This window comes from Oncorhynchus tshawytscha, linkage group LG10, assembly GCF_018296145.1.
Source record: "Oncorhynchus tshawytscha isolate Ot180627B linkage group LG10, Otsh_v2.0, whole genome shotgun sequence".
Classification (NCBI taxonomy): Eukaryota; Metazoa; Chordata; class Actinopteri; order Salmoniformes; family Salmonidae; genus Oncorhynchus; species Oncorhynchus tshawytscha.
Genome location: NC_056438.1, coordinates 156,213 through 179,747, shown reverse-complemented (window position 1 = coordinate 179,747; position 23,535 = coordinate 156,213). Strand labels below are relative to the sequence as shown.

The 23,535-nt window shown below is 46.3% G+C and overlaps 1 protein-coding gene across 1 annotated transcript in view; it reads right to left on the bottom strand.

Moving 5' to 3' along the window:
- kif1c (kinesin family member 1C) overlaps positions 1 to 23,535 on the bottom strand; it is a 95,419-nt gene that overhangs the window by 60,227 nt on the left and 11,657 nt on the right. The window contains exons 2-7 of the mRNA XM_042327953.1: positions 14,958 to 15,085; positions 7,776 to 7,852; positions 7,561 to 7,675; positions 5,452 to 5,516; positions 4,584 to 4,649; positions 4,293 to 4,471 (exon numbers count right to left, since the gene is read on the bottom strand). Of these exons, the coding sequence (XP_042183887.1) occupies positions 4,293 to 4,471; positions 4,584 to 4,649; positions 5,452 to 5,516; positions 7,561 to 7,675; positions 7,776 to 7,852; positions 14,958 to 15,063 (608 nt within the window). The 5' untranslated portion in view covers positions 15,064 to 15,085. The remainder of the gene's footprint in view (positions 1 to 4,292; positions 4,472 to 4,583; positions 4,650 to 5,451; positions 5,517 to 7,560; positions 7,676 to 7,775; positions 7,853 to 14,957; positions 15,086 to 23,535) is intronic.

The following is a 23,535-nucleotide window of genomic DNA, read 5'->3' as shown; positions in this document are numbered from 1 at the left end:
CCTGATCTGAGCCAGAATGGTTCCTGTAGTAATAGTATAGTATATATAGTAGCCTGATCTGAGCCAGAATGGTTCCTGTAGTAATAGTATAGTATATATAGTAACCTGATCTGAGCCAGAATGGTTCCTGTAGTAATAGTATAGTATATATAGTCACCTGATCTGAGCCAGAATGGTTCCTGTTTCTGTAGTAACAGTATAGTATATATAGTAACCTGATCTGAGCCAGAATGGTTCCTGTAGTAACAGTATAGTATATATAGTAACCTGATCTGAGCCAGAATGGTTCCTGTAGTAATAGTATAGTATATATAGTAACCTGATCTGAGCCAGAATGGTTCCTGTAGTAATAGTATAGTATATATAGTCACCTGATCTGAGCCAGAATGGTTCCTGTAGTAATAGTATAGTATATATAGTCACCTGATCTGAGCCAGAATGGTTCCTGTTTCTGTAGTAACAGTATAGTATATATAGTAACCTGATCTGAGCCAGAATGGTTCCTGTAGTAATAGTATAGTATATATATAGTAACCTGATCTGAGCCATAATGGTTCCTGTAGTAATAGTATAGTATATATAGTAACCTGATCTGAGCCAGAATGGTTCCTGTAGTAATAGTATAGTATATATAGTAGCCTGATCTGAGCCAGAATGGTTCCTGTAGTAATAGTATAGTATATATAGTAACCTGATCTGAGCCAGAATGGTTCCTGTAGTAATAGTATAGTATATATAGTAACCTGATCTGAGCCAGAATGGTTCCTGTAGTAATAGTATAGTATATATAGTCACCTGATCTGAGCCAGAATGGTTCCTGTTTCTGTAGTAACAGTATAGTATATATATAGTAACCTGATCTGAGCCATAATGGTTCCTGTAGTAATAGTATAGTATATATAGTAACCTGATCTGAGCCAGAATGGTTCCTGTAGTAATAGTATAGTATATATAGTAGCCTGATCTGAGCCAGAATGGTTCCTGTAGTAATAGTATAGTATATATAGTAACCTGATCTGAGCCAGAATGGTTCCTGTAGTAATAGTATAGTATATATAGTCACCTGATCTGAGCCAGAATGGTTCCTGTTTCTGTAGTAACAGTATAGTATATATAGTAACCTGATCTGAGCCAGAATGGTTCCTGTAGTAACAGTATAGTATATATAGTAACCTGATCTGAGCCAGAATGGTTCCTGTAGTAATAGTATAGTATATATAGTAACCTGATCTGAGCCAGAATGGTTCCTGTAGTAATAGTATAGTATATATAGTCACCTGATCTGAGCCAGAATGGTTCCTGTAGTAATAGTATAGTATATATAGTCACCTGATCTGAGCCAGAATGGTTCCTGTTTCTGTAGTAACAGTATAGTATATATAGTAACCTGATCTGAGCCAGAATGGTTCCTGTAGTAATAGTATAGTATATATAGTAACCTGATCTGAGCCATAATGGTTCCTGTAGTAATAGTATAGTATATATAGTCACCTGATCTGAGCCAGAATGGTTCCTGTAGTAATAGTATAGTATATATAGTAGCCTGATCTGAGCCAGAATGGTTCCTGTAGTAATAGTATAGTATATATAGTAGCCTGATCTGAGCCAGAATGGTTCCTGTAGTAATAGTATAGTATATATAGTAGCCTGATCTGAGCCAGAATGGTTCCTGTTTCTGTACTGAGGCAGGTTGATGTATCAGTACACCCCCTGGACAGGACACTAGTCTATCTCCTGTTTCTGTAGAGAGGCAGCTTGATGTACAGGACACCCCCTGGGCAGGACACTAGTCTATCTCCTGTTTCTGTAGAGAGGCAGCTTGATGTACAGGACACCCCTGGACAGGACACTAGTCTATCTCCTGTTTCTGTAGTGAGACAGCTTGATGTACAGGACACCCCTGGACAGGACAGGACACTAGTCTATCTCCTGTTTCTGTAGTGAGACAGCTTGATGTACAGGACACCCCCTGGACAGGACAGGACACTAGTCTATCTCCTGTTTCTGTAGTGAGACAGCTTGATGTACAGGACACCCCCTGGACAGGACAGGACACTAGTCTATCTCCTGTTTCTGTAGTGAGACAGCTTGATGTACAGGACACTAGTCTATCTCCTGAATCTATCTTGTAATGTTGCGTGTCAAGCAGAGAGGCATAAAATGGAATCTAACCCATAACCTCTAACCACAAGGCCTCTGAATTGGTAATAGTGATCAATCTACACACCATGTCCTGTCCCCACCCCGTTCTCTACACACCATGTCCTGTCCCCCACCCCGTTCTCTACACACCATATCCTGTCCCCACCCCGTTCCCTACACACCATGTCCTGTCCCCCACAACGTTCCCTACACACCATGTCCTGTCCCCCACCCCCACCCCGTTCCCTACACACCATGTCCTGTCCCCCACCCCCACACTGTTCCCTACACACCATGTCCTGTCCCCCACCCCCACACTGTTCCCTACACACCATGTCCTGTCCCCCACCCCGTTCTCTACACACCATGTCCTGTCCCCCACCCCGTTCTCTACACACCATGTCCTGTCCCCCACCCCGTTCCCTACATGCCATGTCCTGCCCCCACCCCCACCCCGTTCTCTACACACCATGTCCTGTCCCCCACCCCGTTCCCTACATGCCATGTCCTGTCCCCCACCCCCACACTGTTCCCTACACACCATGTCCTGTCCCCACCCCGTTCCCTACACACCATGTCCTGTCCCCACCCCGTTCTCTACACACCATGTCCTGTCCCCCACCCCGTTCCCTACACACCATGTCCTGTCCCCCACCCCCACACCGTTCCCTACACACCATGTCCTGTCCCCCACCCCCACACCGTTCCCTACACACCATGTCCTGTCCCCCACCCCGTTCCCTACACACCATGTCCTGTCCCCCACACCGTTCCCTACACACCATGTCCTGTCCCCCGCCCCGTTCCCTACACACCATGTCCTGTCCCCCACACCGTTCTCTACACACCATGTCCTGTCCCCCACCCCTTCCCTACACACCATGTCCTGTCCCCACCCCGTTCTCTACACACCATGTCCTGTCCCCCACCCCCACACCGTTCCCTACACACCATGTCCTGTCCCCCACCCCGTTCCCTACACACCATGTCCTGTCCCCCACACCGTTCCCTACACACCATGTCCTGTCCCCCACCCCGTTCCCTACACACCATGTCCTGTCCCCCACACCGTTCTCTACACACCATGTCCTGTCCCCCACCCCCTTCCCTACACACCATGTCCTGTCCCCACCCCGTTCTCTACACACCATGTCCTGTCCCCCACCCCCACACCGTTCCCTACACACCATGTCCTGTCCCCCACCCCGTTCCCTACACACCATGTCCTGTCCCCACCCCGTTCCCTACACACCATGTCCTGTCCCCACCCCGTTCCCTACACACCATGTCCTGTTCCCACCCCGTTCTCTACACACCATGTCCTGTCCCCCACCCCCACCCCGTTCCCTACACACCATGTCCTGTTCCCACCCTGTTCTCTACACACCATGTCCTGTCCCCCACCCCCACCCCGTTCCCTACACACCATGTCCTGTCACCCACCCTGTTCTCTACACACCATGTCCTGTCCCCACCCCGTTCTCTACACACCATGTCCTGTCCCCACCCCGTTCCCTACACACCATGTCCTGTCCCTACCCCGTTCCCTACACACCATGTCCTGTCCCCCCCCGTTCCCTACACACCATGTCCTGTCCCCACCCCGTTCCCTACACACCATGTCCTGTCCCCCACACCGTTCCCTACACACCATGTCCTGTCCCCACCCCCACACCGTTCCCTACACACCATGTCCTGTCCCCCACAACGTTCCCTACACACCATGTCCTGTCCCCCACCCCTACACCGTTCCCTACACACCATGTCCTGTCCCTACCCCGTTCCCTACACACCATGTCCTGTCCCCCACACCATTCCCTACACACCATGTCCTGTCCCCCACCCCCCACACCGTTCCCTACACACCATGTCCTGTCCCCCACCCCGTTCCCTACACACCATGTCCTGTCCCCCACCCCCACACCGTTCCCTACACACCATGTCCTGTCCCCCCCCCCACACCGTTCCCTACACACCATGTCCTGTCCCCCACCCCCACCCCGTTCCCTACACACCATGTCCTGTCCCCCACCCCCACCCCGTTCCCTACACACCATGTCCTGTCCCCCACCCCGTTCCCTACACACCATGTCCTGTCCCCCACCCCGTTCCCTACACACCATGTCCTGTCCCCCATCACGTTCCCTCACCTAGCTTTGTTTCCACAGTCCATTAGGTCCTGAATGTCATTGTATCCGGTCACAGCCAGTTTAGACAGATCTTCAACGTACGGTCCCATTATAGGGTGCTCCCTAACACGGAGTGTACCCTTCGACTTAGGGTTCAACAGGTCACGCACCCTCTCACAGTAGATCTCCATGTAGGACACCTGTAATAGAGAACAGACTAGTGAAGGGTGGAAGGGTAGAAGTTAAGGTCACTAAAGGGCCAAGGAAAGGAAGGAAGGAAGGGAGTCTAGAAGTGTGTGTGGCTCCACATACCTCCACTGAGAAGGAGAGATCAGGATCTGTGTTTCCAACTGTCCTCTTAAACAAATCCTCACACAGCTGGAGAGAGAGCGGGATGGGGAGGGAGATGGAGAGAGAGAGGGGGTAGGGAGAGAGATGAAGAGAGGGGGTGGGGAGAGAGATGGAGAGAGAGGGGGATGGGGAGAGAGATGGAGCGAGAGAGAGTGGGGGATGGAGAGAGAGGGGGTGGGGAGGGAGATGAAGAGAGGGGGTGGGGAGAGAGATGGAGAGAGGGGGATGGGGAGAGAGATGGAGAGAGGGGGATGGAGCGAGAGAGGGGGTGGAGAGAGATGGAGAGAGGGGGGATGGGGAGAGAGATGGGGAGAGAGAGAGCAGGTAGGAAGAGAGATGGAGAGAGAGGGGGTGGGGAGAGAGATGGAGAGAGAGTGCGGGTAGGGAGAGAGATGGAGAGAGAGAGAGGGGGGTGGGGAGGGAGATGGAGAGAGAGGGGGATGGGGAGAGAGATGGGGAGAGAGAGAGCAGGTAGGAAGAGAGATGGAGAGAGAGGGGGGATGGGGAGAGAGATGGAGAGAGAGAGAGCAGGTAGGAAGAGAGATGGAGAGAGAGGGGGGGGAGGGGAGAGAGATGGAGAGAGAGAGCGGGTAGGGAGAGAGATGGAGAGAGAGAGAGGGGGGTGGGGAGGGAGATGGAGAGAGAGAGACAGAGAGAGAGGGTGATGGGGAGAGAGATGACGAGAGGGGGATGGGGAGAGAAAGATAACAATATAAATCATTTACAATAAAAGTGTTAAATTCAGTTCAGTTTAGCTGTTTAAATGAACATGACTATGAGGTATATCAGAATGATGATATAGAGGTGTCAGAGGTCAGGGGTCAGTTACCTGGGGAATGATCCCCTCCTGTCCCTCTTCCTGTCTTCCCATCATGGTGTAACTCTTCCCTGCTCCTGGAAACATAACAAACAGCAGAACAACATTCAGTATATCATGAGTAACAATAACAATATAACAAACAGCAGAACAACATTCAATATATCATGAGTAACAATAACATAACAAACAGCAGAACAACATTCAGTATATCATGAGTAACAATAACAACATAAACAGCAGAACAACATTCAATATATCATGAGTAACAATAACATAACAAACAGCAGAACAACATTCAATATATCATGAGTAACAATAACAATATAACAAACAGCAGAACAACATTCAATATATCATGAGTAACAATAACAATATAACAAACAGCAGAACAACATTCAGTATATCATGAGTAACAATAACATAACAAACAGCAGAACAACATTCAGTATATCATGAGTAACAATAACAACATAAACAGCAGAACAACATTCAGTATATCATGAGTAACAATAACAATATAACAAACAGCAGAACAACATTCAGTATATCATGAGTAACAATAACAACATAAACAGCAGAACAACATTCAGTATATCATGAGTAACAATAACAATATAACAAACAGCAGAACAACATTCAGTATATCATGAGTAACAATAACAACATAAACAGCAGAACAACATTCAGTATATCATGAGTAACAATAACAATATAACAAACAGCAGAACAACATTCAATATATCATGAGTAACAATAACAATATAACAAACAGCAGAACAACATTCAATATATCATGAGTAACAATAACAATATAACAAACAGCAGAACAACATTCAATATATCATGAGTAACAATAACAATATAACAAACAGCAGAACAACATTCAATATATCATGAGTAACAATAACAATATAACAAACAGCAGAACAACATTCAGTATATCATGAGTAACAATAACATAACAAACAGCAGAACAACATTCAGTATATCATGAGTAACAATAACAACATAAACAGCAGAACAACATTCAGTATATCATGAGTAACAATAACAATATAACAAACAGCAGAACAACATTCAGTATATCATGAGTAACAATAACAACATAAACAGCAGAACAACATTCAGTATATCATGAGTAACAATAACAATATAACAAACAGCAGAACAACATTCAGTATATCATGAGTAACAATAACAACAAACAGCAGAACAACATTCAGTATATCATGAGTAACAATAACAATATAACAAACAGCAGAACAACATTCAATATATCATGAGTAACAATAACAATATAACAAACAGCAGAACAACATTCAATATATCATGAGTAACAATAACAATATAACAAACAGCAGAACAACATTCAATATATCATGAGTAACAATAACAATATAACAAACAGCAGAACAACATTCAATATATCATGAGTAACAATAACATAACAAACAGCAGAACAACATTCAATATATCATGAGTAACAATAACAATATAACAAACAGCAGAACAACATTCAGTATATCATGAGTAACAATAACAACATAAACAGCAGAACAACATTCAGTATATCATGAGTAACAATAACAATATAACAAACAGCAGAACAACATTCAGTATATCATGAGTAACAATAACAACATAAACAGCAGAACAACATTCAGTATATCATGAGTAACAATAACAATATAACAAACAGCAGAACAACATTCAGTATATCATGAGTAACAATAACAATATAACAAACAGCAGAACAACATTCAGTATATCATGAGTAACAATAACAACATAAACAGCAGAACAACATTCAGTATATCATGAGTAACAATAACAATATAACAAACAGCAGAACAACATTCAATATATCATGAGTAACAATAACAACATAACAATCAGCAGAACAACATTCAATATATCATGAGTAACAATAACAACATAAACAGCAGAACAACATCTCAATATATCATGAGTAGTATCTATAAATAGACAGGTCAATATATCATGAGTAGAATCTACAATAGACAGGTCAATATATCATGAGTAGTATCTACAGTATAGTATCTACGGTATAGTATCTACAGTATAGTATCTACGGTACAGCTAGATGGGTGAACCAACCGGTCTGTCCGTAGGCGAAGATACAGACATTGTATCCTTCAAAAGCATGAAGCAGCATTTCCTCTCCGATGTCCTTATAGACTTGTCTCTGGGAGGCAAATCTCTCATCCTCCGCCTGGGGAGACAGGACACAACATGGACACACAGTTACCAGATTTACTATGAAGAAGAGAGAAACTGTGGGTCCTTGGGCTCACTGAGAGAGAGAATCTCACCGTAGTGTGTGACCAGTAAGAGTAGTCGAAGGTGAAACTCTTGCCTTCATTCTTGGGCTGTTTGGGGTTGGAGATGCCTGAAGAGGACAGGCAGGCGTTAGTCCACACACACAGTAGTACAGACAAAGACACACACAGTGTTGATAAAGGCCTGGGGGTTAGGGTTGTGTTTCCTGAACAAACACCTAGCTCAGACCCTAACCTCAACACACACCCTGTAACCTCCTAGCTCAGACACTAACCTCAACACACACCCTCTAACCCCCTAGCTCAGACCCTAACCTCAACATAAACCATAACCCCCTTCGAACTGAATGTGCAAAAATAACAGACTCTAGGGTCACATGACTGGCACAGGAATTCTGGGATTGCTGCTGAGGCCTGTTCCATGGGACGCATATGACTCTCAGACACACACACACACACTCAGACACACACATACACACTCAGACACACACATACACACACTCAAACACACACTTAGACACACTCACACACTCAGACACACGCACACTCAGGCACACACTCAGACACAGACACACACACACACTCAGACACACTCAGACACACTCACACTCAGACACACACACACACTCAGACACACACACACTCTCAGACACACACACACTCAGACACACACACACACTCAGACACACACACACACACACACTCAGACACACACACACACACACTCACACACACACTCACACACACACACACACACACACACACACACACACACACACACACACACACACACACACACACACACACACACACACACACACAGGCTCAGACACACACAGACTCAGACACACACACACACAGACTCAGACACACACACACACACGCAAACACACACACACACGCAGACACACACACACGCACTCTCAGACACACACAAACGCACACTCAGACACACACACACACAGACACACACACACTCAGACACACACACACTCAGACACACACACACTCAGACACACACACACACACACTCAGACACACACACACTCAGACACACACACACTCAGACACACTCAGACACACACACACACACAGACTCAGACACACACACACACAGACTCAGACACACACACACACACACACACACACACACACAGACACACACACACACACGCAGACACACACACACGCACTCTCAGACACGCACACACGCACTCTCAGACACACACAAACGCACACTCAGACACACACACACACTCAGACACACACACACTCAGACACACACACACACACACACACACTCAGACACACACACACACTCAGACACACACACACACTCAGACACACTCACACTCAGACACACACACACTCAGACACACTCAGACACACACACACACACACAGACTCAGACACACACACACACAGACTCAGACACACACACACACAGACTCAGACACACACACACACACACACACACACACACGCACACACACACGCACTCTCAGACACACACACACGCACTCTCAGACACACACAAACGCACTCTCAGACACACACAAACGACACACTCAGACACACACACACACACACACACACTCAGACACACACACACACTCAGACACACTCAGACACACAGACACACACACACTCAGACACACTCAGACACACACACACACACACTCAGACACACACACACACACACACTCAGACACACACACTCAGACACACACACAGCCAGGGTTTATTTATAGGCTCAGAGAGGGGTGCTTTGCTTTGATCTCTGGCACTCTGATGCAACACAGAGAGCCTGACTCACCCTCTCAGCCTCACCCTGAACACACACACACTCAGACACACACATACACACACTCAGACATACACACACTCAGCCTCACCCTGAACACACACACGCGTTATGTAACCTGTTGGAGATTTTATACAATCACCATGACGGGGAGAGAGCACCCTACAGAGAGAAGGGGAGTGGAGGAGTGTACCCTACAGAGAGAAGGGGAGTGGAGGAGTATACCCTACAGAGAGAAGGGGAGTAGAGGAGTGTACCCTACAGAGAGAAGGGAAGTGAAATTCCTCCACCGTGATGTGAGACTGATCAACAACTACAGGAAGTGTTTGGTTGGACTCATTGCAACTAAAGATGGCACCACCAGTTATTGAGTGTAAGTGGGAAGTGGCACCACCAGTTATTGAGTGTAAGGAGGAAGTGGCACCACCAGTTATTGAGAGTAAGGGGGAAGTGGCACCCCCAGTTATTGAGAGTAAGGGGAAGTGGCACCACCAGTTATTGAGTGTAAGGGGGAAGTGGCACCCCCAGTTATTGAGAGTAAGGGGAAAGTGGCACCCCAGTTATTGAGAGTAAGGGGAAAGTGGCACCCCAGTTATTGAGAGTAAGGGGGAAGTGGCACCACCAGTTATTGAGTGTAAGGGGAAGTGGCACCACCAGTTATTGAGTGTAAGGGGGAAGTGGCACCACCAGTTATTGAGGGTAAGGGAAGTGGCACCACCAGTTATTGAGTGTAAGGGGGAAGTGGCACCACCAGTTATTGAGTGTAAGGGGGAAGTGGCACCACCAGTTATTGAGTGTAAGGGGAAGTGGCACCACCAGTTATTGAGTGTAAGGGGGAGGTGGCACCACAAGTTATTGAGTGTAAGGGGGAAGTGGCACCACCAGTTATTGAGTGTAAGGGTGAAGTGGCACCACCAGTTATTGAGTGTAAGGGGGAAGTGGCACCACCAGTTATTGAGTGTAAGAGGGAAGTGGCACCACCAGTTATTGAGAGTAAGGGGGAAGTGGCACCACCAGTTATTGAGTGTAAGGGGAAGTGGCACCACCAGTTATTGAGGGTAAGGGGGAAGTGGCACCACCAGTTATTGAGTGTAAGGGGAAGTGGCACCACCAGTTATTGAATGTAAGGGGAGGTGGCACCACCAGTTATTGAATGTAAGGGGAAGTGGCACCACCAGTTATTGAGTGTAAGTAAGGGGGAAGTGGCACCACCAGTTATTGAATGTAAGAGGGAAGTGGCACCACCAGTTATTGAGGGTAAGGGGGAAGTGGCACCACCAGGTACACATTTATTTATTTTTTTGTTCCCTCTATCTAATATTTTATTTGGTGTTTTGGTTGAAGATCTGATAACATTGACAATCAAAAACATGCAAAAATAGAGAAAATCAGAACTTCAGCCAGTGACCTGTTTTATCTTCAGGGTTCATATGGAAATTGGGGATGCCGCCCTTCTAGGCAGAGTTGCCAAGAAAATGCCATATCAGACTGGCCAAGAAAAATAAAAGATTAAGATGAGCAAAAGAACAGAGACAGAGGAATTCTGCCAGCATTCCGGAATCACCTCTTCACTGTTGACGTTGAGACTGGACAGAGGAACTCTGCCTAGAAGGCCAGCATCCTGGAGTCACCTCTTCACTGTTGACATTGAGACTGGACAGAGGAACTCTGCCTAGAAGGCCAGCATCCTGGAGTCACCTCTTCACTGTTGACATTGAGACTGGACAGAGGAACTCTGCCTAGAAGGGCAGCATCCTGGAGTCACCTCTTCACTGTTGACGTTGAGACTGGACAGAGGAACTCTGCCTAGAAGGCCAGCATCCTGGAGTCACTTCTTCACTGTTGACGGTGAGACTGGACAGAGGAACTCTGCCTAGAAGGCCAGCATCCTGGAGTCACCTCTTCACTGTTGACGGTGAGACTGGACAGAGGAACTCTGCCTAGAAGGGCAGCATCCTGGAGTCGCCTCTTCACTGTTGACGTTGCGGGTACTATTTAATCCTGCCCTGCCTATCTAAGGTCTTCGAAAGCCAAGTCAACAAACAGGTCACTGACCATCTCGAATCCCACCGTACCTTCTCCGCTGTGCAATCTGGCTTCCGAGCCGGTCACGGGTGCACCTCAGCCACACTCAAGGTACTAAACGATATCATAACCGCCATCGATAAAAGACAGTACTGTGCAGCCGTCTTCATCGACCTTGCCAAGGCTTTCGACTCTGTCAATCACCATATTCTCATCGGCAGACTCAGTAGCCTTGGTTTTTCGGATGACTGCCTTGCCTGGTTCACCAATTACTTTGCAGACAGAGTTCAGTGTGTCAAATCGGAGGGCATGCTGTCCGGTCCTCTGGCAGTCTCTATGGGGGTACCACAGGGTTCAATTCTCAGGCCGACTCTTTTCTCTGTGTATATCAATGATGTTGCTCTTGCTGCGGGCGATTCCCTGATCCACCTCTACGCAGACGACACCATTCTATATACTTTCGGCCCGTCATTGGACACTGTGCTATCTAACCTCCAAACAAGCTTCAATGCCATACAACACTCCTTCCGTGGCCTCCAACTCCTCTTAAACGCTAGTAAAACCAAATGCATGCTTTTCAACCGATCGCTGCCTGCACCCGCATGCCCGACTAGCATCACCACCCTGGATGGTTCCGACCTTGAATATGTGGACATCTATAAGTACCTAGGTGTCTGGCTAGACTGCAAACTCTCCTTCCAGACTCATATCAAACACCTCCAATCAAAAATCAAATCAAGAGTCGGCTTTCTATTCCGCAACAAAGCCTCCTTCACTCACGCCGCCAAGCTTACCCTAGTAAAACTGACTATCCTACCAATCCTCGACTTCGGCGATGTCATCTACAAAATGGCTTCCAACACTCTACTCAGCAAACTGGATGCAGTATATCACAGTGCCATCCGTTTTGTCACTAAAGCACCTTATACCACCCACCACTGCGACTTGTATGCTCTAGTCGGCTGGCCCTCGCTACATATTCGTCGCCAGACCCACTGGCTCCAGGTCATCTACAAGTCCATGCTAGGTAAAGCTCCGCCTTATCTCAGTTCACTGGTCACGATGGCAACACCCATCCGTAGCACGCGCTCCAGCAGGTGTATCTCACTGATCATCCCTAAAGCCAACACCTCATTTGGCCGCCTTTCGTTCCAGTACTCTGCTGCCTGTGACTGGAACGAATTGCAAAAATCGCTGAAGTTGGAGACTTTTATCTCCCTCACCAACTTCAAACATCAGCTATCTGAGCAGCTAACCGATCACTGCAGCTGTACATAGTCTATTGGTAGATAGCCCACCCATTTTCACCTACCTCATCCCCATACTGTTTTTATTTATTTACTTTTCTGCTCTTTTGCACACCAATATCTCTACCTGTACATGACCATCTGATCATATATCACTCCAGTGTTAATCTGCAAAATTGTAACTTTTCGTCTACCTCCTCATGCCTTTTGCACACATTGTACATTGTATATAGACTCCCCCTTTGTTTTCTACTGTGTTATTGACTTGTTAATTGTTTACTCCATGTGTAACTCTGTGTTGTCTGCTCACACTGCTATGCTTTATCTTGGCCAGGTCGCAGTTGTAAATGAGAACTTGTTCTCAACTAGCCTACCTGGTTAAATAAAGGTGAAATAAAAAAAAATTAAAAAAAATAATGAAGCTGCCAGTTGAGGACTTGTGAGGTGTCTGTTTCTCAAACTAGACACTCTAATGTACATGTCCCTCTTGCTCAGTTGTGCAACAGGGGCCTCCCACTCCTCTTTCTATTCTGGTTAGAGCCAGTTCGCGCTGTTCTGTGAAGGGAGTAGTATACAGAGGGAGGTGTTTAGTCCCAGGGTCCTTAGCTTAGTGATGAGCTTTGTGGGAACTATGGTGTTGAACGCTGAGCTGTAGTCAATGAATAGTATTCTCATGTAGGTGTTACTTTTGTCCAGGTGGGAAAGGGCAGTGTGGAGTGGAATAGAGACTGCATCATCTGTGGATCTGTTTGAGTGGTATGCAAATTCGAGTGGGTCTAGGGTTTCTGGGATAATGGTGTTGATGTGAGCCATTACCAGCCTTTCAAAGCACTTCATAGCTACGGACGTGAGTGCTACGGGTCTGTAGTCATTTAGGCAGGTTGCCTTTGTGTTCTTGGGCACAGGGACTATGGTGGTCTGCTTGAAACATTTTGGTATTACAGACTCAATCAGGGACATGTTGAAAATGTCAGTGAAGACACCTGCCAGTTGGTCAGCACATGCCCGGAGCACAAGTCCTGGTAATCCGTCTGGCCCCGCAGCCTTGTGTATGTTGACCTGTTTAAAGGACTTACTCACATCGGCTACGGAGAGCGTGATCACACCATCGTCCGGAACAGCTGATGCTCTCATGTATGTCTCAGTGTTGCTTGCCTCAAAGCCAGCAGATAAGTAATTTAGCTCGTCTGGTAGGTTCGTGTCACTGGGCAGCTCTCGGCTGTGCTTCCCTTTGTAGTCGGTAATAGTTTGCAAGCCCTGCCACATAAGACGAGCGTCGGAGCCGGTGTAGTAGGATTCAATCTTAATCCTGTATTGAGGCTTTGCCTGTTTGATATTGTTTTCCTGTGAAGCACATTGCGTTGCATTCCATGTCTTCAATGTTCTGAATAAATAACACTTGATTTCATTTGATCTGGACTAGACCATCTCTCTCTAGAGGGGGGTATTCTGGACTTGACCATCTCTCTCTAGAGGGGGGTATTCTGGACTTGACCATCTCTCTCTAGAGGGGGGTATTCTGGACTTGACCATCTCTCTCTAGAGGGGGTATTCTGGACTTGACCATCTCTCTCTAGAGGGGGTATTCTGGACTTGACCATCTCTCTCTAGAGGGGGTAATTCTGGACTTGACCATCTCTCTCTAGAGGGGGTATTCTGGACTAGACCATCTCTCTCTAGATGGGGGTATTCTGGACTAGACCATCTCTCTCTAGATGGGGGTATTCTGGACTAGACCATCTCTCTCTAGATGGGGGTATTCTGGACTAGACCATCTCTCTCTAGATGGGGGTATTCTGGACTAGACCATCCCTCTCTCTCGATGGTTATGCAAATCACTCGGAGAACAACCAGACCTCAACTGTGGGATTTAGGCAAATGCTCAGTGTGTGTGTTGTACACAGTCAATTGCAGACAGTAGCCAAACAGAGCAAGGTTGAGCAGACTGTTCAGAGCTGCTGAACCCAGGGTCACACACTTCTCCTGTAGTGCACACTTGCACACTTTCTCACATGGGTTTACCAATGTTGAAAACTCCCTCCAGCCAAAGTCTTCACCAATCATATGCTTTTAAATCCATATGCACACATTGGGGGAATCGTGACTGTGTGTGTGTGTGTGTGTGTGTGTGTTACTTACAGGTGGAGTTGCCCTGCATCTGTATAACACACTTGGCATCTCGGCTGGTCTCCCGGGAGTTGAAAGGTCGCACGCGTACTGCCACCTTCACTGAGGCTCCTGCCATCCTCACCTCTGAGCCCTTACCCCTAGAACACAGAACACATCTTTAGAACACAGAACACATCTTTAAAACAGGGAACTTTGCCTTCCTATTCCCTGTGTCCTACATTAGACCAGAGCCTCTTGACTAAAGCTGTGCCCTACATTAGACCAGAGCCTCTTGACTAAAGCTGTGCCCTACATTAGACCAGAGCCTCTTGACTAAAGCTGTGTCCTACATTAGACCAGAGCCTCTTGACTAAAGCTGTGCCCTACATTAGACCAGAGCCTCTTGACTAGAGCTGTGTCCTACATTAGACCAGAGCCTCTTGACTAAAGCTGTGTCATTAGACTACATTAGACCAGAGCCTCTTGACTAAAGCTGTGCCCTACATTAGACCAGAGCCTCTTGACTAAAGCTGTGCCCTATATTAGACCAGAGCCTCTTGACTAAAGCTGTGTCCTACATTAGACCAGAGCCTCTTGACTAAAGCTGTGCCCTACATTAGACCAGAGCCTCTTGACTAAAGCTGTGTCCTACATTAGACCAGAGCCTCTTGACTAAAGCTGTGTCCTACATAAGACCAGAGCCTCTTGACTAAAGCTGTGCCCTACATTAGACCAGAGCCTCTTGACTAAAGCTGTGCCCTACATTAGACCAGAGCCTCTTGACTAAAGCTGTGTCCTACATTGTCCCTCCTGTTTCTAATGTTCTGGTTGAACATCAGGGAGAACGGTCCTTTAGACACAGAACATAGCCAGTCGTATGTCGTTAGATAACCTCCCTCCCTCCCTCTCCCTAACCTCTCTCCCCCCAAACTCTCTCCCTCCTAACCTCTCTCCCTCCTAACCTCTGTCCCTCCTAACCTCTCTCCCTCCTAACCTCTCTCCCTCCTAACCTCTCTCCCTCCTAACCTCTCTCCCTCCTAACCTCTCTCCCTCCTAAACTCTCTCCCTCCAACCTCTCTCCCTCCAAACTAATAGTGACTACTCCATCACCCATTTAGTGGTTAATAGTGGCTACTCCATCACCCATTTAGTGGTTAATAGAGGCTACTCCATCACTCATTTAGTGGTTAATAGAGGCTACTCCATCACTCATTTAGTGGTTAATAGAGGCTACTCCATCACTCATTTAGTGGTTAATAGTGGCTACTCCATCACTCATTTAGTGGTTAATAGTGGCTACTCCATCACTCATTTAGTGGTTAATAGTGGCTACTCCATCACTCATTTAGTGGTTAATAGTGGCTACTCCATCACTCATTTAGTGGTTAATAGTGGCTACTCCATCACTCATTTAGTGGTTAATAGTGGCTACTCCATCACTCATTTAGTGGTTAATAGAGGCTACTCCATCACTCATTTAGTGGTTAATAGTGGCTACTCCATCACTCATTTAGTGGTTAATAGTGGCTACTCCATCACTCATTTAGTGGTTAATAGTGGCTACTCCATCACCCATTTAGTGGTTAATAGTGGCTACTCCATCACTCATTTAGTGGTTAATAGTGGCTACTCCATCACTCATTTAGTGGTTAATAGAGGCTACTCCATCACTCATTTAGTGGTTAATAGAGGCTACTCCATCATTCATTTAGTGGTTAATAGTGGCTACTCCATCACTCATTTAGTGGTTAATAGTGGCTACTCCATCACTCATTTAGTGGTTAATAGTGGCTACTCCATCACCCATTTAGTGGTTAATAGAGGCTACTCCATCACCCATTTAGTGGTTAATAGTGGCTACTCCATCACTCATTTAGTGGTTAATAGTGACTACTCCATCACTCATTTAGTGGTTAATAGTGACTACTCCATCACTCATTTAGTGGTTAATAGTGGCTACTCCATCACTCATTTAGTGGTTAATAGTGGTTAATAGTGGCTACTCCATCACTCATTTAGTGGTTAATAGTGGCTACTCCATCACCCATTTAGTGGTTAATAGTGGCTACTCCATCACTCATTTAGTGGTTAATAGTGACTACTCCATCACTCATTTAGTGGTTAATAGTGGCTACTCCATCACTCATTTAGTGGTTAATAGTGGCTACTCCATCACTCATTTAGTGGTTAATAGTGGTTAATAGTGGCTACTCCATCACTCATTTAGTGGTTAATAGTGGCTACTCCATCACTCATTTAGTGGTTAATAGTGGCTACTCCATCACTCATTTTGTGGTTAATAGTGGTTAATAGTGGCTACTCCATCACTCATTTAGTGGTTAATAGTGGCTACTCCATCACTCATTTAGTGGTTAATAGTGGCTACTCCATCACTCATTTAGTGGTTAATAGAGGCTACTCCATCATTCATTTAGTGGTTAATAGTGGCTACTCCATCACTCATTTAGTGGTTAATAGTGGCTACTCCATCACTCATTTAGTGGTTAATAGTGGCTACTCCATCACCCATTTAGTGGTTAATAGTGGCTACTCCATCACTCCAGGTGCTAAGTGGTTTTTAGTGGGCGTATATCTCTCCACGTGCCTCTTGTCATTTCTCTGCACCTTCCTGCTGCGTCAGAGGTGAAATGGACTGCTGTACCTAATTATTCTATATCAACATTTTTATGTGGTTATTGAGGGAAGTAATTACCTCGATAATTATTGATATGGATTTATCGTCCAGCCCATTTATCGACTGCCCTTTGAGACATGTTACAACTACAACTTTACTACAACACTACTACAACCTTACTACAGACTGCCCTTTGAGACATGTTACAACTACAACTTTACTACAACCTTACTACTGACTGCCCTTTGAGACATGTTACAACTACAACTTTACGACAACACTACTACAACCTTACTACAGACTGCCCTTTGAGACATGTTACAACAACAACGTTACTACAACCTTACTACAGACATGTTACAACTACACCCTTACTACAACACTACTACAACCTTACTACAGACTGCCCTTTGAGACATGTTACAACTACAACTTTACTACAACCTTACTACAGACTGCCCTTTGAGACATGTTACAACTACAACTTTACTACAACACTACTACAACCTTACTACAGACTGCCCTTTGAGACATGTTACAACTACAACTTTACTACAACCTTACTACAGACTGCCCTTTGAGACATGTTACAACTACAACTTTACTACAACCTTACTACTGACTGCCCTTTGAGACATGTTACAACTACAACCCTACTACAACCATGTTACAACTACAACATGAATACAACCTTACTACAGACTGCCCTTTGAGACATGTTACAACTACAACTTTACTACAACACTACTACAACCTTACTACAGACATGTTACAACTACAACCTTACTACAGACTGCCCTTTGAGACATGTTACAACTACAACCTTACTACAGACTGCACTTTGAGACATGTTACAACTACAACTTTACTACAACACTACTACAACCTTACTACAGACATGTTACAACTACAACCTTACTACAGACTGCCCTTTGAGACATGTTACAACTTTACTACAACACTACTACAACCTTACTACAGACATGTTACAACTACAACCTTACTACAACACTACTACGACACTACTACAACCTTACTACAGACATGTTACAACTACAACCTTACTACAACCTTACTACAGACTGCCCTTTGAGACATGTTACAACTACAACGTTACTACAAAACTACTACAACCTTACTACAGACATGTTAGAACTACAACCTTACTACAACATTACTACAACATTACAACAACCTTATCACAGACATGTTACAACTACAACTTCACGACAACACTAAATCAAATCAAATTTATTTATATAGCCCTTCGTACATCAGCTGATATCTCAAAGTGCTGTACAGAAACCCAGCCTAAAACCCCAAACAGCAAGCAATGCAGGTGTAGAATGCAGGTGTAGAAGCACTACTACAACCTTACTACAGACATGTTACAACTACAACTTTACTACAACACTACTACAACCTTACTACAGACATGTTACAACTACAACTTTACTACAACACTACTACAACCTTACTACAGACATGTTACAACTACAACTTTACTACAACACTACTACAACCTTACTACAGACATGTTACAACTACAACTTTACTACAACATTACTACAGACATGTTACAACTACAACTTTACTACAACACTACTACAACATGACTACAACCTTACTACAGACTGCCCCTTACTACAGACTGCCCTTTGAGACATGTTACAACTACAACTTTACTACAACATTACTACAACACTACAACATTACTACAACCTTACTACAGACATGTTACAACTACAACTTTACAACAACCTTACTACAGACTGCCCTTTGAGTCATGTTACAACTACAACACTACTACAACACTACTACAATGTTACTACAACACTACTACAGACTGCCCTAACAGGTGGTATTCTAGTCTAAATGTTTGTTGCAGGGGAATCAGTCAGAACAACCATAGGACACACACACACACACACCACAGCTCGACATATAGGAAGTGAGTAGAGGTGCACCTTCTCTGAGTCACTTCCCCATCCAACCACACACACACACACACACACACACACACACACACACACACACACACACCACAGCTCGACATATAGGAAGTGAGTAGAGGTGCACCTTCTCTGAGTCACTTCCCCCATCCAACACACTCACTCACTCACTCACTCACTCACTCACCTCTTACTTTGTAACCTGCAGCTACATTCAAAACACAATTCATTTTCACAGGCGCTTTCAACTCTGAATAGACAGACAAAACACTTGTACACAGAGTCAATGAAACACAGCGTTGGATTCTCCACACACAGCAGGCTGGTAGAGGTACCAGGGTCAGATACAGCAGGCTGGTAGAGGTACCAGGGTCAGACACAGCAGGCTGGTAGAGGTACCAGGGTCAGACACAGCAGGCTGGTAGAGGTACCAGGGTCAGACACAGCAGACTGGTAGAGGTACCAGGGTCAGACACAGCAGGCTGGTAGAAGTACCAGGGTCAGACACAGCAGGCTGGTAGAGGTACCAGGGTCAGACACAGCAGGCTGGTAGAGGTACCAGGGTCAGACACAGCAGGCTGGTAGAGGTACCGGGGTCAGACACAGCAGGCTGGTAGAGGTACCGGGGTCAGACACAGCAGGCTGGTAGAGGTACCAGGGTCAGACACAGCAGGCTGGTAGAGGTACCAGGGTCAGACACAGCAGGCTGGTAGAGGTACCGGGGTCAGACACAGCAGGCTGGTAGAGGTACCGGGGTCAGACACAGCAGGCTGGTAGAGGTACCGGGGTCAGACACAGCAGGCTGGTAGAGGTACCGGGGTCAGACACAGCAGGCTGGTAGAGGTACCGGGGTCAGACACAGCAGGCTGGTAGAGGTACCGGGGTCAGATACAGCAGGCTGGTAGAGGTACCGGGGTCAGATACAGCAGGCTGGTAGAGGTACCAGGGTCAGATACAGCAGGCTGGTAGAGGTACCAGGGTCAGATACAGCAGACTGGTAGAGGTACCAGGGTCAGATACAGCAGACTGGTAGAGGTACCAGGGTCAGACACAGCAGGCTGGTAGAGGTACCAGGGTTAGACTGTCTATGGTTAGTTAGCTACAGCCCTCATCTCTTCTCCTCTCCTCTTTTCATTGTTCATAACTTGTTTTGTACATAATGTTGCTGCTACCGTCTCTTATGACCGAAAAGAGCTTTTGGACATCAGAACTGGGATTATTCACCTCAGATTAGACAAATACTTTTTCTTCAATAGTCTAACGGAGGGAGATACAACAGATTTGGGTGCATCAGGTGCCGAGTGGATAATCTGCCTGACTTCTGTCCAGCTGGAAAATAAATGTCAAATGTTAAAAACTGTCAAATCTTATGTTTCACCGAGTCATGGCTGAACGACGACATTATCACACAGCTGTATCGGCATCGTGGAACAGCAGCCTCTGGTAAGATAAGGGGCGGAGGCCTATGGGTTATACTCTGTATCGGCATCGTGGAACAGCAGCCTCTGGTAAGATAAGGGGCGGAAGCCTATGGGTTATACACTGTATCGGCATCGTGGAACAGCAGCCTCTGGTAAGATAAGGGGCGGAGGCCTATGGGTTATATGCTGTATCGGCATCATGGAACAGCAGCCTCTGGTAAGATAAGGGGCGGAGGCCTATGGGTTATACACTGTATTGGCATCGTGGAACAGCAGCCTCTGGTAAGATAAGGGGCGGAGGCCTATGGGTTATACTCTGTATCGGCATCGTGGAACAGCAGCCTCTGGTAAAATAAGGGGCGGAGGCCTATGGGTTATATGCTGTATCGGCATCATGGAACAGCAGCCTCTGGTAAAATAAGGGGCGGAGGCCTATGGGTTATATGCTGTATCGGCATCATGGAACAGCAGCCTCTGGTAAGATAAGGGGCGGAGGCCTATGGGTTATACACTGTATTGGCATCGTGGAACAGCAGCCTCTGGTAAGATAAGGGGCGGAGGCCTATGCATAAGGAAGTCTCAAGGTTTTGCTTTTTTACCTTTATTTAACTAGGTAAGTCAGTTAAGGATGGCCTAGGAACAGTGGGTTAACTGACCTAGGAACAGTGGGTTAACTGCCTTGTTCAGGGGCAGAATGACAGTCAGTTAATGACGGCCTAATGACGGCCTAGGAACAGTGGGTTAACTGCCTTGTTCAGGGGCAGAATGACAGATTTTCACCTTGTCAGCTCGGGGATTCGAGCTTGCAACCTTTCGGTTACTAGTCCAACACTCTAACCACTAGGCTACCCTGCCGCCCCAAGTATCTCATGATAAGGTGTAGACCACACTATTTACCAAGAGAGTTTACATCTATATTTTACATCTATAAAGTTAGTGAGGGAGATATGAGTCTCCAGCTTCAGTGATTTTTGCAATTAGTTTCAGTCATTGGCAGCAGAGAACTGGAAGGAAAGGTTGCCAAAGGAGGAACTGGCTTTGGGGATGACCAGTGAAATATACCTGTTGGAGCGCGTGCTACGGGTGGGTGCTGCTATGGTGACCAGTGAGCTGAGATAAGGTGGGGCTTTACCTAGCAAAGACTTTTTGATGACCTGGAGCCAATGGGTCTGGCGACGAATATGAAGCGAGGGCCAGCCAACGAGAGCACACAGGTCGCAGTGGTGGGTAGTGTATGGGGCTTTGGTGACAAAACGGATGGCACTGTGATAGACTGCATCCAATTTGCTGAGTAGAGTGTTGGAGGCTATTTTGTAAATGACATCGCCGAAGTCAAGGATCGATAGGATAGTCAGTTTTACGAGGGTATGTTTGGCAGCATGAGTTAAGGATGATTTTTGCGAAATAGGAAGCCGATTCTAGATTTAATTTTGGATTAGAGATGCTTAATGTGAGCCTGGAAGGAGAGTTTACAGTCTAACCAGACACCAAGGTATTTGTAGTTGTCAGAAACATCCAGAGTAGTGATGCTGGATGGGCGGGCAGGTGCGGGCAGTGATCGGTTGAAGAGCATGCATTTAGTTTGACTTGCATTTAAGAGCAGTTAGAGGTCACGGAAGGAGTGTTGTATGGTATTGAAGCTTGTCTGGAGGTTAGTTAACACAGTGTCCAAAGAAGGGCCAGAAGTGTAGAGGTGGATCAGAGAATCACCAGCAGCAAGAGCGACATCATTGATGTATATAGAGAAAAGAGTCGGCCCGAGAATTTAACCCTGTGGCACCCCCATAGAGACTGCTAGAGCTAAGGACCCTGGGACTAAACACCTCCCTCTGCAACTGGATCCTGGACTTCCTGACGGGCCGACCCCAGGTGGTAAGGGTAGGCAACAAAACATCCGCCACGCTGATCTTCAACACAGGGGCACCTCAGGGGTGCGTGCTCAGTCCCCTCATGTACTCCCTGTCCTCTCAAGACTGCACGGCCTGGCACGACTCCAACTCCATCATCAAGTTTGCTGATGACACAACAGTGGTAGCCCTGAACACCGACAACAACGAGACAGCCTATAGGGAGGTCAGAGAACTGGCAGTGTGGTGCAAGGACAACAACCTCTCCCTCAACGTGATCAAGACAAATGAGATGATTGTGGACTACAGGAAAAGGAGGACCAAGCACGCCCCCATTCTCATCGTAAAGGCTGTAGTGGAGCTTCAAGTTCCTTGGCGTCCACATCACCAACAAACTAACATGGTCCAAGCACACCAAGACAATTGTGAAGAGAGCACAACAAAACCTATTCCCCCTCAGGAATCGAAAAAGATTTGGCATGGGTCCTCAGATCCTCAAAAGGTTTTACAGCTGCACCATCGAGAGCATCCTTACGAGTTGCATCACTGCCTGGTACGGCAACTGCTTGGCCTCTGACCGCAAGGCACTACAGAGTGTAGTGCGTACGGCCCAGTACATTGCTGGGACCAAGCTTCCTGCCATCCAGGACCTCTATACCAAGCGGTGTCAGAGGAAGGCCCTAAAAATGGTCAAAGACCCCAACCACCCCAGTCATTGACTGTTCTCTCTACTACCGCACACCAAGCGGTACC